At 38.6% G+C, this 20,163-nt stretch overlaps 1 protein-coding gene across 1 annotated transcript in view; it reads right to left on the reverse strand.

Moving 5' to 3' along the window:
* Positions 1-19,025, reverse strand: part of LOC139731749 (GDP-fucose protein O-fucosyltransferase 2-like) — a 30,742-nt gene extending 11,717 nt beyond the window's left edge. The window contains exons 1-3 of the mRNA XM_071642631.1: positions 18,851-19,025; positions 17,006-17,259; positions 16,044-16,299 (exon numbers count right to left, since the gene is read on the reverse strand). Coding sequence (XP_071498732.1) covers positions 16,044-16,299; positions 17,006-17,259; positions 18,851-19,011 — 671 coding nt within the window. The 5' untranslated portion in view covers positions 19,012-19,025. The remainder of the gene's footprint in view (positions 1-16,043; positions 16,300-17,005; positions 17,260-18,850) is intronic.
* Between the last annotated feature and the right edge of the window lie 1,138 nt (positions 19,026-20,163).

Consider the following 20,163-nt stretch of genomic DNA (forward strand, 5'->3'; position numbering starts at 1 on the left):
CATTTTTTGAAAAATTGAAAAAATTGGACGGACGCATACGCGTGCGCACATATACGCACGCACAGCTCATACGCAATAGAAATTTCCTGTTTTTTCCCACTTATCGGATGCCTAAAATGTCAAGGAATATTTCTACCAAGTTTCAAGTCAATCCTACTCAATATGACGTCACACGGGCCCGTCAAAGTTGAAATTCCGCGCGCGCGTCAATGGCGATATACAGTGCAACAATGCAAAAAAACCGCCAATTTTGAATCCGATTTTACTCGTCAGGATGGACGGTGATCCCCCATTTTCTTTACATATTCTGAAAGCTGATGAGTTGTACATGTCATTTCATGGGTTGGCGATGCTGGAAAAATGATTAAAAGATATCAAATTTCTTAATGAAGTAAAAAAAGTAAATTTTTAAAATGACGTCATCAAATTTCAAGTTCACTCAAGCATATCTCGATTATTGTTTTGTTGATTTTTGTCCAAATTTCAATATGTTGTAGCTTATTAAATGGTCTTTCAGTCACATAGTAACAATATTTTGATTAGATGACGGCATCACCTCGTAAAAAGGGATTAAAGGTAACATCGTCAAATTTGACGAGTTTACGTGTTATATCTATGGGAGTGCAGTTTTTCTGGAAATGAAAACTGACATGACTATCTTTATCGAGCACTATCTCACTTATGCTTCGGTGAATTTCTCTACGATTTTAATATGTTGTAGCTGAGACTTTGGGCTATCGTGAATGTGCCCTTCATTTTTTCATACGGTATCAGGATCACGTCCAAAAACTTGGTTGAAATCAAAGCCTATCTTCGATGTATTTTCATATTTCTTTCTTTTTCCAACTTTCTTTGCAATAACTCAAGAAAAACATACCCTATCACCACCATATTTTGCACATGTTTAGTTCATGTCACGTACATTATTTCATAAAATAACAACTAGTTCATCGGACGCCATCTTGGGTATGTTAATTAGGGTCAAAGGTCATAAATGTTTCATCCTCTATCTTGGTGAATACATGTCCTATCTTTCCCATATTTTGCACACATAAAGACCGTGTTACAAGGATCATTTCACAAAATAATCACTTTTTGCTCAGATGCCATCTTGTCTGTGCAGATCGGGGTCAAAGGTCATATGTACTTCTTTCTTTATCTTCGTTATGACGTGTTATCTCTATGGGAGGGAATTTTTCTAGATGTGAAAATTGACATGATTGTCGTTATTGAGCACTAGCTCACTTACCCTTCAGTGAATTTCTCCCAGATTTTAATATGTTGTAGCTGAGACTTTGCGCTATCGTACGTGTGCCCTTTGTTTTTCATACGGTGTCGGAATCACGTCCAAAAACGTGGTTGAAATTAAAGGTTATCTTCGATGTATTTTCATATTTCTTTCTTTTTCCAACTTTCTTTGCAATAACTCAAGAAAAATAGCTCCTATCACCCCCATATTTTGCACATGTTTAGTTCATGTTACGTACATTATTTCATAAAATAACAACTACTTGATCAGACACCGTCTTGATATGGAAATAAGGGTCAAAGATCATAAATGTTTCATCCTGTATTTTAGTAAATACATGTCCTATCTCTCCCATATTTTGCACACGCAAAGACCATGTCACATCGATCATTTCACAAAGTAATCACTTTTTGTTCAGATGCCATCTTGGCTGTGCAAAGTGGGCTCAATGCTCAAATATACTTCATTCTGTATCTTCGTTATAGTGTGAACGGAATTTGGTACCATAGATGGCAGACCTGACTCCCTTTTCAAAATCAGTATCCAAACATCACACAGCCAATATCCCTTAACACAGATGAAACCTATATAGTCATGCCTATATTGGGATCAAAACTCAAATCATTGATTTTCAAAAGATCGGATCACCTAATTTGTCAGTCTTGACAAATTCCGGGTCTAGTTAAATTTGGTTCTGTAATTTTTATTCTATGCCAATTTCTGTAAATGCAGTCATTTTCAATTTTTTGCGACTTGTAAGATAATAATTTGGGTGCGACACGCGTTCCATACGATGAATTGTGTAAGCTCGGTGATCCATGTCAACAAAAGATAACGCTTTCATATTGGACGCGCACACACACACACACAGACACACACACACACACACGCACATACATACATCCATACATGCCCAATGTGAAAGCTGTATCTTTTGTTGACATGGATCACCGAGCTTACACAATATTCACCGTATGGATCGCGTGTCGCACTCAAATTATTATCTCATAACTCGCAAAAATCCGGTGAAATTTGAAAATGACTGCATTTTCAGAAATTGGCATAGAATAAAAAGTACTGAACCAAATTCAATGATTTTGATATCATTGTCTTCTGCGGAAGATGCTCTTTCTAATGATGTCAAAAAATATATCACTTTTAGAATGCAAGGTACTGAAAATCCATCCTTCCGCTTTTTTTGGGACACCCTGTATATAGACATTATCACAAGGATGTACATAATGCGGAATCAATAATGCTATCCTAACATAATGATAAAGACATTAAGTTCCGCATTCTGATTTCTGAATTTTTTTTTTTCAAACAGTATCCTTGCCTGGCTAAATAGTTTGCTATTGCATGTTTGTTGGGGGAAAGCACTCACAATTTAAATGCTATTCACATGAATTTTGGCACGTTCCCTCAAAGTGTCACAAATACTCCTCAGTTTGAATTTGTAATTGAAAGACATACTATTTAAGTACTTGCTTCACTTGCTATGGGAATAACATTTAATTTCATGCTACAATTCCATGACTAACAGTAAATTACATTAATGCTGGGCAGGCTGGTTTCTGTAAACAACACACGAACACTTGGAATCCAACCATAAGATTTCACTACGACTTTGATTCCATGAAATTGTAAGTTCACTATAAAATGGAATCAAAATAGAGCATCATTACAATTCTGAGCTGATGTCCCCAGGTTATGACCAGAAAGAAAATGAACCGCAATGATTACGGGCCTTTATGAATGGAATGGAAGAAGTAAACATGTCAATCAATCAAACAAGGCTGAAGTGAGCGACATGTCACATCTCCCAAAGGTCTCGCTGACAGCAGGCGCAGCCAAATTCCAAGACGACGGCATGAAATCTCCTCTGGTAACATGAACAGTGATTTCTGAGCATTTTAATGGCTAGCTTTTTTTTTTTCTCTGTCTTTTTATTCTATTATATATATTGTCTCTCTCTCTTTAAAAAAAAAAAAAGTTTCTGCAAATATTTTCTTGTAATGCGGGTAGATGTTCCACTCCACCATGAGAGGCAAATGTCAACCTCATTATACTAATGATCCACAGGATCCACAAGATCTTAATGAAATCTAGCAGGAATTGACCAAATGGAAAAAAAAAAACCAGTTAAACTCTGGATTTGTGAGATTTGCCTCATGCCAGAAATACCCTACATGATCTCGTAGGCATTTTCAAAGGGAGTGGAGATCTACATGTCAAGATAGTAAATTTGATATCCATCAAATGCAGTCATCTCCACGACATTCGTCACAATCAAACATGACCGCGTATTTAGTATTCCATCACCTGACAGCCCATCAACAGGTTTCATGGTGTGAGGACCACCAAATTTGTGTTAGAATAGAGAGGGAAACATGTTAGAGAATCCTTAAATATTTACTAACTGGATGGCTTACAGCACATGATAAATAATGTTAATGTTGTGTTCTTAATATAATGCCTATAAATGAACATTTGCTTAAAGTGCTCTGTGAACCTGTCATTTAATAAACAGTAAACACGCAGTCAACTAACAAGTGTGCAATAATCAATACAAACGACAGTGAAAACAACAAGTAATGGATCAAAGGTAAGAGGTATAATATCAGACCACAACCAACCACTGCACAATGTTAGCAACATTTCAACTGACATTGTAAATGGTCTCGTTACATATCACATCTTTGCCACACCCGCCTCAGGCAGGTCTTCACCATCTGTGAGTTAATTAGACACTTACTGCCCAATACTCCGCCCTTCCAAACGAGTCGTGGAGGACTCTTTCTCCTCTGTCAATCATCACTGTTCTGAGGGCGGATCACATGGACATTGGGTGAATAGAAATCATAAAATGACATCGTTTGAATATCTTTAAAATAGTGTGGGGGGGGGGATGACAAGCACGTGCAGGCGAGTGAAACCATGGAGCTGGACAACAGAGTTATTGACCGATTCTGTGACGCGCTATGTGTATTTTTGGCATGGGCGCAGCCATAGTGGGTGTCTTAGCCGACCCCCCCCTTCCCATTCCCCACCCCTCTCCCTACATTAGCACGCGCGCAGAATGAAAAACTGCTTTAGCCAATAGGCGTCTCGTACTGAGTGCGCGAATGCTTGCTTAGTGCGCGAACCTTTGTTACAAGTGCGTGATAAACATGTCGCCCGGGGTGGGGGAGAGCAGGGGGGGTCAGCTCAGACACCCACTATGGCTGCGCCAAGTGCCATGAAATGTCTGCTGCCCTCAACGAACCTGAATCGGTCAATACCTTCTGGTAGCAGCTTTCTCCTTAAAATGCAATTCTGCACCAAGTTTGACGTGACTTAAAATTTGAGTAAAATTTGTAAAATCAAATGAACTGAATAGCAGAAGTTTTGACAGAATTCATACACAATAAAGAAAGTTAATATGATATCGCCAACTTTCACATGTTTTTACAAAACAGTGATGCTGGGAACAATCATATTTGCATATGTTGCAAAGTGTATGCACTGTTTCTCTCATTAGCTTCATTTGTACTGTATTTTGTATCATACTTCATGACTTGTACTAATTACAAATTCTTACACAATATAATTTGTCAAATGTATACTTTGTATTATGTATTACCTTTTGTTGGATTGGAATAAAGTATACATGAATTGAACTGAATTGAATTAAATTAAATTAAATTGAATTGCATTGTATTGAAGTGATGATGTACATCTTCACAAAACCCCACTTGACCTGAACACACGATCTCCCACTAAGCTTTTTCTAATGACATGAACCTGATATTAAGAAAAAGGAATATCCTTCACATGTAAAATTTATTTGTATTATATGCAATGACTTTCTTCCTCTTTGTCCATTAAAGAAAAAAAAAATGGGGGAGTACTGTGTTATTCATATATGATTTTACTCTTTAACAAAGTGAACTTAATCACAACATGGTATCGTACTATCAGTTCTCCATAATTGGGAACAAATATTGTATGCTTACTGGGAAATTTAAATTGCTTTCTTGAGAAACATCAATAACGCATTACTATCAATATGCACTGATGAACTGAACAAGGAGGATGATGGGTTACACCATTTACTCAATTATAAAGTGGTCATGTATGGATCCCAATCAAATGATTGTCCAGGAGCATTAATCATGTGACCAGTCTTTCATTTTGCCTAAGATGCCCTGTGGGCATAAGTTTTTTACCACGGACTGTGTACTAATGACTACTAAGAGAGGTGGGCGTGATTGTGGCTTGCTGTAATCACGCTAAATGACATCCCAATTGAATACATTAGCAATGTGCACTCAATCACTTACAAGCATGCGCTCAATCACCTATTTACCACAAACGAGTTCGTGTCAGCAGCCTGTGTGATTGAAACATTTCTTCGGGCATCTTGGCTTTTTTCAAAAGCAAGTTTGACATGTAGCTGACTGGTATTTACCCATAAAGGTGAATGCAAAGCAGTTCATAGAACCATTTTATAAAACAAATAATGCACAGGCTTGAGTACGGAATGTCAGTGGTTGTGCAACATGAACTCGTCTGCACCTACATATGCATATTACACCATTGTATAGACCTTTGAGTGCCCTGCATTTCCTCTAACACCCTCTGACCTGAGCATTGTTTTTATATCTTTCTCTCTTTCCTCCTTTCATTCAACTGCAAAATGATGTATCGGCTCGGGAGGCTGATGCCAAAATGAACAGTGATGGCACAGAAACTGCTGGTACATGTATGTGAATAAATACAGCTTAACCCGTTGGAGACTAGTCCGGAGCATACTCGAGCACGTGCCTATGGGAAATGCGTGTTGTAGTAAAATCAGCCATTCAACAACGTACGGGTTTTTAAAAACAGTTCCTTAGTTTTGTCTCTGTGTACTTGTAGTAACTGTTTACCTCCAGTCTGCACTGAAGTGTGACCTCAGTAAGACATTGAAGTAATGACATAACAAGATCATGAAGACCACCTCATTCTCCATAAGGTAGGATCACAAGGACATCAGGCATTGGACTGTACAAGGTTTGGGGATTAACTCACTTCTAGGGATGTAAATTTCATACGAGCGACAGAGTACTGGTTACTCAACACAGTGCCATTTAGACAAAGCCTAAACTCTCAGTTCCAGCCTAAAATCTCAGATTCAGCCTAAAATCAAATTTAGACAAAATATTCAGACTCAGCTTAAACTCTTCGAATCTGCCTGACCGCTGAGATTCAGAATAAACCCTTAAATTCTAAGTCTAATTGTTAATTGAGCCTGATTGTAGATTTAGCCAAAATACTCAAGATTCAGGATAAAACCTCAGATTCAATCAAAACTCTCAGATTCAGCCTAAACACAGATTCTGCCTTTGCATTTAAGACTAAAGCCCAATTGTTCAGATTTTGCCTAAATCTTTAGATAACAAACCATGCAGACCCAGTTTAAACTCTCAGATTCAGCCAAAAAACTCAGATTTAACCCAAAATGCCCATACTCATTCTCAACTTTCAAACCTAATTTAGCTCAAACACTCAGATTCAATCTTGAAAAGCTCAGATCTAGCCTAACATTCAGACTCAGTCTACACTTTCACATTCATCCAAACCCTAATCCAGCCCAAATGCTCAGATTCAGACCAAACTATCAGATTCAGCATATCTCTCAGAGAGGTCGATCACCTCCACCAGGTTTGCTACACACACTTGTCCACCCACTCTTGTCAATTATCTCCATCTGTGGAAAGTCCAGCATTCATTTATCTCGACAGACTTATTCAAAACTTATGAAAACATGCGATAAGATTTTTTTTTTTTTTTAAATTTGACCTTTTCAGCCCACACAACACCCACATCTTTCAATCTGAAATTCTCAAATATTGACCATTTTTCGGTATCAGCATGGAATACTCATGTCTTTATCCTACAGAAAATGTTACCTCCTTCTTGCCTGAACTACTTCACTTCAAACTCAGATATTCTTCAATATGGATCTAGGAATGCTTCATATTTCCATACCCTGAAGTGAGAAAACCTCATCCACGAAGTGAATTGTATGCTAAGGTCCTGTAGTGTGGCATTCAACTCCTGACGGTATAAAAACTCCAGTTCCAAAAATATATCCAAAGATAAGTTCAAAGTGTATCTTTGAAAAAAAAAAGTTGCATGACGTGACGTACATATCAGGGATGTGCAGTATATGATTGTATGTGTACAATTGTCAGTTTCTTGGGTACATTTGCTATCTAGCAAACTGTGCCAATATTGCCCTACAATGAAGATTTTTTTCTCCCTATCTATGCCCCTGACATTGAGCCTGTCACACCACAATTGTGTGAACAATTCTGTCTTCTATAAGCTTACCTACCAATCTATATCTAAACTGGTCATTTCCCACTGAACTTGTGGCAAGGAAATTTAAAATTTGATCAGGGTACAGTGACCTTTGACCTTTCATCCCATCCATTTATGCAAATACTTATCTACAATTATTTGAAGAAAATCTAAGACTTCTTAATACATAAAAGTAACAATGGATATTCCTACGTGAAGTTACACCTCAGAATTGGCAGTGTGAGTTACATTTTGGTGACCTTTGACCTTTAACATGAAGGCACCTGCAATCTAGTAATCAAAGCATACTACACACATGTAGCATACCTGGGCCAAATGTAGTGAAGATCCACCACAGGCATTTTCTTTTAAAAAGGGAATGCAGAATGAAGGATTGACAACATAACAGACAACCTGAAAAAAAAAACAACAACAACAACAACAACAACAACAGAAGAAAACAAAAATTATATTTCCTTTTTGCACTGGTGCGATAATACAGATTGGAGCCTCTGGTAAAACGCATTTGTTCAATGATGTACTGAACTGTTCCTCAAATGACAGAAGCGATCATGGCTTTTACCTTGCATCAGATGCTGACTGGGATATGAGAGCATGTGAGCCTGAATATGGAGCGTAGAAAAGCACCCTATTTTTAGCATTATTGCCACAGGAAAAAGTTGATGTTCTTAACTCTTTCTGTGACAGGATATTTGACAGTCTGTACAATGCTCTAGGAGTTTTCTGAGCCAATCAGCACTCAGAGCACTCAAAGGGTTAAAGCATGCATGTAGAGTTTTTAAACACCACAGCACCGTCAGCTTTTCATCAAGAAAATGACATTAGGTGAAATGAAACAAAGGGTGCAATCAGACAGAATACCGGTAGTGTTTTCCCTTAAGTTGGTCCCTGGAGTGACAAGATTTTGTATATCATCTCAAACCTATTTCTGGAGAGGGAAAAAAATAACTTTTTACATTTTCATAGCATTTTTGCAAAATGATATCAATGTTGACGTCAAATAATGCCAAAACACTGATTTGGATTAGAATAATAAGTGTTCTGTTTTTAAACCCAGATCAGTATTTTGGATCTACAAAAATTGAATTTGCAGACATCTTAACATAATACATGACGTCCCTGGGGTGACAAGACCTCAGATTCATTTTGGCAAATTATGCCAAATGCGATATGAGGTCTTGTCACCCTGGGCCATTACGTGTAGGTATCCTATTAACCCGTTGAGGACGAGTCCCGAGTATACTCGGGCAGGTGTCTACGGGAAATGCGTGTTGTAGCAAAATTAGTCCGTCCTCAATGGGTTAACCCTCCTCTGCCACGCAAATACTGTTTACGAATTGAATAATTTTGTAGTACTCTGTGTCATTGACATATTTGGAAGAGGTACGACTGCATTATAACCTCAGATTCTCAGTCAAGGAGAAAAAGCAGAAGCCATAGAAGATATTCAACACAACACTTTCATGAGAAGGCGCATGTTGAATAGACTGATTTGTGACCGCCCAGCTAAAAACCACAAAAAGTTACAGATTACAACAACTCTGAAACGGACCAAAACATATCACTTGGGTTGATTGACTCAAATTCTTAAAGGGACTGTACAGGACAGGTTGAGGTGAGGATTCAAGTTTATAACATTTTTTTTTTGGTGAGACAATAAGAAACCTCATATGAAACATGAAAGACCATGTAATTTCAAGATGGATTCAATGTTTATTTGATGAAAATTGGCCTTGAAATGGCTGAGATATCCAAAAAAGTGATCCTAATAAAATTGACTAGCCACAATTTTTATTAGGATTTCTTTGTTTTACGTTGTTTTTAGATATCTCAGTCATTTCGAAACCAATTTTCATCAAATAAACTTTTGATTCCCATTAAAATTGTATGCTCTTTAACATTTCATAGAGTGGTTTCTAAATATCTCGCAAAATGTTACAAGCTGAATCCTCACCTCAACCAGCACTGTACAGTCCCTTTAAAGTTTGTCTTACCCTGGAGAGTAGAATATTTTCTCTTTCTACTGTCAAAATTTGGTGGCTTTAAACAAAACAGAAATTGAGATATAAGTTTATTTGAACAATTCTTTTTTTTTTTCAGACAAGCACTGCTTTCAAGGGGAATAGAATATGTTTTCATTTACAGTTCAGCACTGCACACCTACATGATCCTAATCTGTAATTTTTCTTTTCTCCCTTTCATGTGAAACTGCACCCCCTAACTCTCTTATTCCAATCAAATACTTTTTAAATGGGTGTAAGGATGGTCCAACATTTTTAACAAGCTACATCTCATTTTAAAGCTTAGAGCTTAATACATTTCTAAGCTATGTAGAAAAGTGGAAATTCATATTGACCTACTTTTTGCTAGTTTTGAGCAGGGCAAACACATTTCATCATTCAACAAACTTATCTCTAGACAGAACAACTCACGATAGAAGTGGTAAATCACTCGATGCAAAATTCACAAGAAGGAGAATGAAACCCAAATATATGTGATTAGTGAATTGAGGGAATACAGCAATATCAGTTGAACACATCAGTGAAAGTTTGAGGAAAATCTGACAATCCATTGAAAAGTCATGAAATTTCAAAGTTTTGGTGCTGCCATCGCTGGATAAGATGACTGCAACACTTTGTAGCATCATGTACAAAAAAAAAAACAATATAAAGAAAATTAAATATTCTATTTTCCCTTTTTTTTAATGTAATGAGAGAGCATTTGATTTACCTCTTACAGAAGGTAGGGGGAATGATATCATCTTTAACGTAATGTCAATAATACACTGAGGGAATGTGTACTTTCATAAAGAATACATTTTGTCGAATTCTCTTTATATTTTCTATATATGATTGTTTTCCATACATGTGAGGTCACAAGCTGTAGTACCTGGGTAGTCTTTTCATCAAGGGATGGCTGCACTGAAACTTTACAAATTCTCCTCAAACTTTCATTGATGTGTTCTACTAACATTCCTAAATTCACTCAATCCACATAGGATGGGCTTCACTCCCCTTTAAATGTTAGCACACACTAATCTCACATCAATCACAAGCTTCATTAGAAATTAGGGGAAAAGGATATAACTCCATGGGGAGAAAGAGTCACTTAAAACACTTTCTCTTCCGGTGCAGGATCTTCTGCATTTAGATCAAAATATTGAACTATTTGATGCCTTTCATGGCCGATGTCCTTGGGTTGTCCGTTTATCGCCAGAAGGGAGTTAGCAGCATACAAACTAAATTGGAGTTGATGCCTTTGCGGCAATGATGATACTTTTGATGTTTTTATTTACCAAGCATATATGATTCCAAGAAATTCGGAGGAAGGGCGTTGAGAGAGGAGAGTAAGTTTTCTACGACAAGTAAAGCAGCACTGCTACTCATTTCCCTAGTCATGTTTTCATACAAGTTGATACATGGTTTCACATGAATTTTAATGCGAGGCCAAGCACCATGACTCCCCACAGTGACCCCACATCCTTTAAGTCATCGCACCACGACTCCTGCAACCTCCCCACACACACATCCGACAAGTTTCTCGTCTAGTCTCTTTCAAAACTCACCTTGAAACTTTCTAACTTATCCCTTCACCACGTCCAACCAATAATGCATTGCAGTTTGTTTTGCAACTATTCATAATATCTTGTACTCCTGTTTGTGCACTCTATTCTTCTTCTTCTTTTTTTCAGTCAATAGTTTTTAATATATTGCGTTCATCTGCATTTTGTTTTGAAAAACTTCAGACCTGTGTCTTGTTTCTCACCAAAAAAAAACACATAAAAATTCATGCTGCAGGAAATATACAAATGACATTTTGCAAGGCATCATAAATGTACGTTTATATACATATTCTTGTCAATTCTTTTTTTTTTTTAATCTCATGGCAAGTCCACACTTTGCAGCCACTTATTGCATCAATATGTTGCGATCATTAAGTTTGTTTTAACATCACTTTTTGTACATGAATGAGACCGGGGAGACATACCAAGAGCTTGACATATCAGAAAAGATAGTCTCTCCTCAGATTAATGCATTAATTGAATTGGATGTGGGTATAAACTGTGGGTGTGTGAGGAGGGGTGGGGCAGGGGGAGTAGGAAGGCCACAAAATGGAATCCAAGTTCAAGAGCAGCTACCATGGGAACAGTGCAGTACACGTGTGAAGCAAACTTTGCCAAAACTCATTCACCAGTAGGCAATCTATGAGTGTGCAAATGAATGGTGACATTATCTGGTTTGTCTTCCCCCTATTTCCGGCAAAAAAGGGAACTAGTGCAGTGCCAAACTTAATAGTCATTTACACTCCACACCAAAAGCTACAAATCCTACTCACATGTAACGGGTGTAGCAAAAACAGCACTTGATACAATTTTCTAACACTCTACATGTGGAATGTTGGCAGCTTCCGATACTGAAATCATACCCAACCAGGGAACAAACTGTTTATTGAAAGTAGTTCAACCCCCTTTCTAGTTGATTTTTACCAAACAGAGCATTGCTAATCACAGCAGAAAAAGTTTTATTTAGTTTTGACGAAAAATGAGATTAATTGAGAGTAATGGATTTCTGAAGATTTGCATGTTTTCACAAAACAGTGTTATAAACCTTAATCACATTTAAACTGCAAATTACACTTAAGGTGATGATGTCATCAACTAACAAATCTCCCGCAAAGTGTACAATACAAAACTTTCCTAGATTTCTTTCTTAAAATGAATGGAAAAAGAAGAAGAAAAAAAGTATATACCTCACATCAAAGTACTCCTGAGTTGAGAGTTATGTTGATGTGATGATTTTAACAAGGGGACTTATCATTGTTATCAAAGTCATTTAGAAAAACATGAGATTTCTATAACATAATCTAACATAACAATTGCCCAGTTGGGAGGCAGCAACACCATTGCCTCAAATGTAAAATTTGCATTAATATGCGATTAACTGAAATCACTGTTCAATGAAAAACAAGGCAAGTGCCAAATTGTGTCTCGCCCATTCGCGTACAAGGAATTAATATTTTTTATAACTCCCAGAAGTTGGTTGACCTGCTTATGACCTTTGACCTTGTGGTGACCTTCAACACCCCAAGGGATATTTACCATCCAAGTTTGGTCACAAACAGACATAGGGATCAAAAGTTATGAGCCACAATCAAAATGTGCCTTAAAAACATAACATTGGGCCCTAAAAGTTTGTTGACCCCTGTCTGTGACCTTTGACCTTGTGACGACCTTTACCTCCCCAAGGGACATCTTCCAACCAAGTTTGGCCACAAACGGACAAAGGGATCAAAAGTTATGAGCCATAAACGAAATGCACCCTAAAAACATTTACATTGGGCCCTAAAAGTTCATTGACCCCTGTCTGTGACCTTTGACCTTGTGGTTACCTTCAACTTCCCAAAAGACATCTACCATCACCCAAGTTTGATTGTCATTGTAGCAACATGTGCTGAGTTACGTGTGATAAGAGAGTCTTGCAAGTAAACTTTAACGTATGACCTCAAATGACCTTTGACCTTATCATGTGACCTCTTACGGCACCATAATATGAAGGTACCCCCAGTGCATCCATCACCCAAGTTTGATTGCCATTGTAGCAACATGTGTTGAGTTACGTGTGATAAGAGATTCTTGCAAATAAACTTTAACATATGACCTCAAATGACCTTTGACCTTATCCTGTGACCTCCAACGGCACCATAACATGAAGGTACCCCCAGTGCATCTATGACCCAAGTTAGGTTGTAATCCAAGCAACTTATGTGAAGTTATTTGTCAAAAGAGAGTCTTGCAGGTAAACTTTAACATAGAAAAGAGACTCCTGCACATACTCTTTAATACATGACCTCAAATGACCTTTGACATCATCACATGACCTCCGACAACACCATAACATGAACATACCCCTAGTGCTTCTATCACCCACGTGTGGCTGCCATTGCTTTAACAGTTGCCAAGTTATGCATCATAAGAGAGTCTTGCAGGTAAACTTTAACATTTGTGACGGACGACGGACGATGGACAGAGGCCATTTGGATCCCTTAGTCTTGCCTTCACCTCCGGTGGGCGAGACAAAAAATATACAACTTTAAATATCAATAACTTACCAATTTTTGTCTCATATTATGGAAACATGCACTGTTCCATTTATTCAAATTAACTCTACTAGACCGTCAACATCTCGATTCACGTTTTTGCTTGCATCATCATCATCCTACAGACCCATGTTGTGACTTGGTTGAGGCATAACTGGGTATTCTATAGGGTCTGATAATTCAAATTTTGCCTAGAAACTGCATCCTGAAGACATTTTCTCTCAGCTACTTCAAACAGACTCTCCATGATATAGGATGTGTGACAATTAACAGGTCATTTTTTTTTTTTTTTTGTAAATCATAGGCAAAGTTTTCAATTTTGGTCTCACAAAAAGTGCAATACACATAAAGATTCACTCTCATTCACTGCAGATTTGCCGCAAAAATTGCTGCAAGATCAGCTACAACATTTTTCATGGCAGTTTCTCATATAATCACAGTTCTTCTTGCCAGCCATCAAAAGGTGGAGCTTCCACTTTCATAATAGAAACAAGGAAAAGTAGAAATAATGCCGTGCGTAATATATGTCCCCGCCGGAAGTAGCATTTAGTAGCAAAATGTACAATATAGGTAAAAAATCAAGGTCAAAGGTCAAAGAAGTCAAAGGTCAAAATTCTGTGTAGAAGTTTTGAAGCTCTCACCTAGTGCCATCACATAAAGGAAACAGAATCGAAATCGGGTTAGAAATGGTGAAGGAGTAGCATTTTGTAGCCAATGTACAATATACACATTGTAGGTTAAAAATCAAGGTCAGAGGTCAAAGAAGTCAAAGGTCAAAATTCTGTGTAGAAGTTTTGAAGCCCTCACCTAGTGCCATCACATAAAGCAAACGGAAGTGAAATCGGGTTAGAAATGGCGAAGGAGTAGCATTTTGTAGCAAAATGAACAATACAGGTCAAAAATCAAGGTCAAAGGTCAAAGAAGTCAAAGGTCAAAATTCTGTGTAGAAGTTTTGAAGCCCTCACGAAGGAGTAGCATTTTGTAGTGCAAAAAATCAGGTCAGGTCAGTCAAAGTCAAAATTCTGTGTAACAGTTTTGAAGCCCTTACCTAGTGCCATCGTAAATGGAATCGAAATCGGGTTAGAAATGGCGAAGGAGTAGCATTTTGTAGCAAAATGTACAATACAGGTCAAAAATCAAGGTCAAAGGTCAAAGAAGTCAAAGGTCAAAATTCTGTGTAGAAGTTTTGAAGCCCTCACCTAGTGCCATCACATAAAGCAAACAGAATCGAAATCGGGTTAGAAATGGCGAAGGAGTAGCATTTTGTAGCAAAGAAGTCAAAGGTCAAGGTCAAAGGTCACGACTGAAATTCTGTGTAGAAGTTTCAAAGCTCCCATGTAGTGCTATCATATAAAGCAAACAGAATCAAAATTGGCTCATAAATGACAGAGAAGTAGCAAATTGAAGATGTTGATCACACACGGACGCACACACGGACACAATGGGGGAATTAAAATTGCACCATCTACACCAAATGAAGCAAAAAATTCATTCCATTAGACTGCAGTTATCTTCATTTCTGCTGGCCAGTTTTTTTGACGGACATCAGCACTGACACGCAACAGTAAAATTTACGCATACAAAAATCAAATCAACTGGAAAGAAGTAATGTAATTCAACTATAAACTAATCATTGTTTGCAGTTTGAATTATTGCCTGCACTAAGAGTAAAAGCCAAAATTTGATAATACTGACTTTGACAGGAAGTGACTTGGAATTAAAATGGACAAAGACAAAGCTGACTCCAGATACAGTTGAACCTCTCGTATCCGGACAAGTTGGGACCGGGGCTCATCCGGATAAGGGATTTGGCCGGATACGGGAGACCCAATGCTTTATACATGTACATATACATACACATGTACTGATGTAGCCCATTGTAGTACCACATGTAGTAATGTGTATACTGCAACCTTTTCATTGTTACATTTGGGGATGTTTGGGGATGTTAAAATGTCTGAAGGTAAGCAATTTGGAAGGAAATTTGATGTAATGTATGTTAATCATGTTGGAAGTAATATGTAATTCATGTGTGTTTGTGTAGGAGTTCTCATGGAGTTGGGAATCCCCCTTTCCTCCCGTAATTATTAAAAAAAAAAAAAATCACGGCGAGATTGCGTCCGGATAATAGAGAGATCCGGATAAAGGGAGGCCGGATAATAGAGGTTCAACTGTATATGTACATTAATACTGCTCCAGCAACAACAATTGTATTGTTCAGCAACTTGCTATGGTAAGTAATAAACTGGACCAAAATGCCCTCATGGAAAAAAGAAAAATATACGATATATGTAAATAGTATATGTTAGAAAGGGAACATATGTCAAAAGATACAAACTATAAAACTTACCTGGCAGTGATGTTCTTGGTGAGGTAGGGAACCAGCGATCCTGCCACCCCTTGGATGGACAGACACCTGAAGTTGAGTGCATAGGCCTCGGAGTAGCCCCAGTACCACCCTCTGTATCGCCCCTTCTCGTCCTGCCTGTATGTGGGAGGGTCGTTGCACTCTCGCTCTGCCATCCTCTCTTCCCACTTGCCATTGGTCCAGCCCTCTTTATAGTTTTGCAGATACACATGCTCCTCAATTTCTGGCTTGCCTGTAACTACACATCCATTATCAGAAAAGAATGTTGAGTTAAAAACTATAAAGAGGATGATGGCTTACCTTAGCTACAATACACACTTTTTTGCTTTTGTTCCACTGTGAACAGGTTAGTCATGCAATTTAAGTTTAGATAGAAATTTAAGTTTAAATAGCAAATAAAAGATACAAACTGTTGAGAGAGAAAGAGATTTTGATGTGAGGTTTGTCTGAGGAAACTATCCACTCAAGGTTACTGGGAAGCAGTTTTGAGAACTTTGGAACTTTAAGTTGCAGAAAGCAAATTTATACATTCTATCAGAACATCACTCTGTACTGCATACCCTCTTCCTTTTTTTCTTTCTTTCTTTCTTTTCTTTTCTTTCTTTTTTTTTTTTTTTTTTTTTGGGGGGGGGGGGGGGGGGTCAAATTATTTGATTTGTGCCATTATGTTAAGACAGGTGTTAACTCAAATTTCTTCAGTGCCGGGTACGTTTTACATTGAGGAGGTGCACTTCGTGCTAAAGACTCATACTGGGTTTCCTACATAAATATCAATGCCCAATTGTTGATAAGATCCATTCTTTGGTATACATTCTATGGCAGGTCTGTATGAAATGCTAACATGACCACTCACACAACCCAAGTACTCGGATGTTATTCCCCAAGTTTTTCTAGTTTCTCGAACAACATGATCTGGACCAAGGGCAGAGGGAACTCAAACTCACTTTTCACGTAGTCTTCAAATTCCATCACGGGCACGTGCAGGTTGAGACTGGGCACGTCGAAGAACACGGCCCATGGGATGCGTATCTGCTGCACATTCCTGGACTTCCAGTGGTAGAGTCTACCCCAGGGTGGCAGGACCAGGATCCATTCCTCTCCCTCCCGCCTCAGCTGCTTGACAAGGTTTGCGATACGCATGTACACATCTCTCCTGAGGTTGAATCCCTCCCCTGGGTTCACATCGTACAGCAAGTACCTGCACAGATTCGTTGTGTAGGAACATATTACTTTCACTAATATTACACAATCTCTGCTCATTGTTTCCAGCAACTACATGTATGTACATTCAAGAGTTAGCAAGATAAACATCTTTAAAGATCCCCTAATATCCATGTATGTTGATTTCTGCTGATGTGAATAGGTCTGCAAATCACAGTTCCCAAATTGTTTGATGAAACAATGCTATTGGGTTTTTGGGGGATTTTTAAAAATAGATTTTTAACAATACCAGTATTCTTTAACATTTTTTCTGCATCCACTAAGCTTCATTCCTGAAAAACAAATTAATTGACTTTCATGATGTCATCACCAGTATAGCTGGCTGAAATTATGCCTTCTGTTACGCAGCCTGACACTGTACAACTATACAAGGACTACCGGTACTTACAATGTCACTTGTCAGATAGTATGATACCGAGTCTGTAATATGATAGTTATTGTTAAATGTATACATGTGCAAAATGTTCTAGGATTGATAGTATGGAAAGAAAAGTTGTGGAATATTATTGTAGAAAACCTGCCTTGCTATTGTGAGCTGGTGTACCAGGCCCATTATGCCATGGCAAGGTTCATACATTACTACATACACTAGGTGTTGTTATGCCTATTTCAGCCGATTTTACTGTTGATGAACATGACCAGCACCACGATTTTAAAAGTGGGGGCCCAGTTTATTAATTAATATTATTATATTTCCTGCATCCTGGGTTTCATGAGATTTCATTTACAAGCAAAAAAAAAAAAAAAAAAAAAAAGGCCTTCACAGAGACTCCAACCCAAAAGCACCTTCTGATCTGGAGATTCTCCCGCCTGAAACACCTAGCAAACGGGAGACTCCAAGTTGATGTGTGCGAAGCGCGAAGTTCCTAGGGTTCTAGATGCTCCCTGGTGCTAACGAAGGCTTATTGTTGCAACATACAATGCAATAAGTAAGAAATCCTTTTCAACGGGAGACACAGAGCCAGGGCGGGAGAAATTAAATCTCAAGCGGGAGAATGGGAGACTTTGCAAAAATGGGTTTTCGGCAGGAGATCTCCCGTCGAAAACGGGAGAGTTGGAGTCTCTGCCTTCAGTGCAATTTCCTCTGCTATGACACTTGACCCCTCCCCCCCCCCCCCCCCACATCAGCCTGTGGCCCGCAGACCCACTCCACCCTATCCCCAGGCCCCATCCATCCCCCCCCCCCCCCTCTACACACACACACACACACACACACACACTCACACACACACGGGACACACTAAAAAAAATTCCGCGGTCCCTGGTGCATAGAGTCTAGACTTTATATAGACAGTGACAGTAACCCTCAACAACAGCAAACAGTGGTAAGAATCTTATATAATTGTCTGGAGAAGATGTAATCCTGTAAACGAAACCCTGCAAGAGGAGGTGGTCAATTAGATGTTCACCATGGCCTGTGACCATGCTATGCTATGGCTATGCGACCTCGCGGATTCAACATTTTCCGAAACTTTCACAGCATGCCGAGAACAATAACATATTATGCGACATGTGGGACTACGCGATTGTCCCCGTCAACACTGATGATCAGGGACAGGGATGCTTACCGAACTGGTTTCGCCTGCCCCACGTTTAATTGTCTTTGACCCCCGGGCGCAAAAACCAAATCATCCTGGACATAATCAGCTTGTACTAAAGCGGAGGTTACGATGACAACCACTACCAACAGAGAACGAAGGTGCTGTCCAGCTTTCGGTCGAACCTCCATCTCCTTGTCGACGTGTTGACTGCAGTGCTCGTGGTTCTAAGATAGTCTCAATGCAAGCTTTTCTGCGCTTCGTTGCTCATTATTGAATAATTCACACAGCTGTGACAGAGGTATGTTTTGTGCCTTGAGAATTGTCACAAGAGACCCTTGCTTTATAAAGATTTTTTTTTTTTTTTTTGGGGGGGGGGGGGGGTCTTTTTGACGGAGGTAGTTATGATAAAATTGACGACAGATTTCTAAGGTGACATAAATGGGGTATAGGGTATGTGCTTCTGCAGACTAGACTAAAAACTAGCAAAACTTTCCTCCACTTGGAACGTGCCAGAGCGACACTCTTTGTGCATTTTTGTCTTGTTTGTGACAGTTTGTTTGTAATAAAAGACTAGCGGAGTAGAAGTGCAAAATAGGAGTGCCAATGATATTCATTTAACTAAGATATTCTTACAAAACATTTTCAGAATGTTTTACCGTGGAAGAAACTGATTCCCAACTCCCTGTTTTACCGACTAGTAAGCGATCCTGATATACCCCATCCTAGTTGACTTAGAAGGCATCGAGAAGTTGTTACTCAACATTAAGGGATGGTACAATATCATTTCGGTTGAGATATAGGGCTTCAGGTTTCCAACTTTTTTGATGATTTTTTAATAGATAATGAGAAACAAGACAAAAACAAGAAAGCTTGAGATATGAAAGAGCACAGAATTCTAAGGGGAATTCAAAGTTTACTTGATGAAAATTAGTTCGTGAAATGGCTGACATATCCAAAACAAAGCGATCATAATAATGTGGGACCCACCTTTTATTAGCATTGCTTTGTGACCTACCTTTTATTAGGATCACTTTGTTTTACTTTGTTTTTGGATATCTCAGCCATTTCAAACCCGATTGTCATCAAATAAACTTTGAATTCCTCCTAGAGTTGTAAGCTCGAACACTTCATAAAGTGGTTTCTCATGAGTATCTCTTAAAAAGTTAAAAGCTGAATCTTCACCTCAACCGTATACCATCCCTTTATTACAACAAAGGCCATAGGACCCGATTTGATCCAGAACCAAGTCCTCGAGATCACACCTTCAATGATATTCATCTTTCAACATTCACTGGACACAGGTGACCTTCCTCTTGACTGGAGGAGAGCTACCCCCCCCC

The sequence above is a fragment of the Diadema antillarum genome, unplaced genomic scaffold (assembly GCF_040938485.1).
Source record: "Diadema antillarum isolate AM-2024a unplaced genomic scaffold, OU_Dant_1.0 seq00000384_RagTag, whole genome shotgun sequence".
NCBI classification, from domain to species: Eukaryota; Metazoa; Echinodermata; class Echinoidea; order Diadematoida; family Diadematidae; genus Diadema; species Diadema antillarum.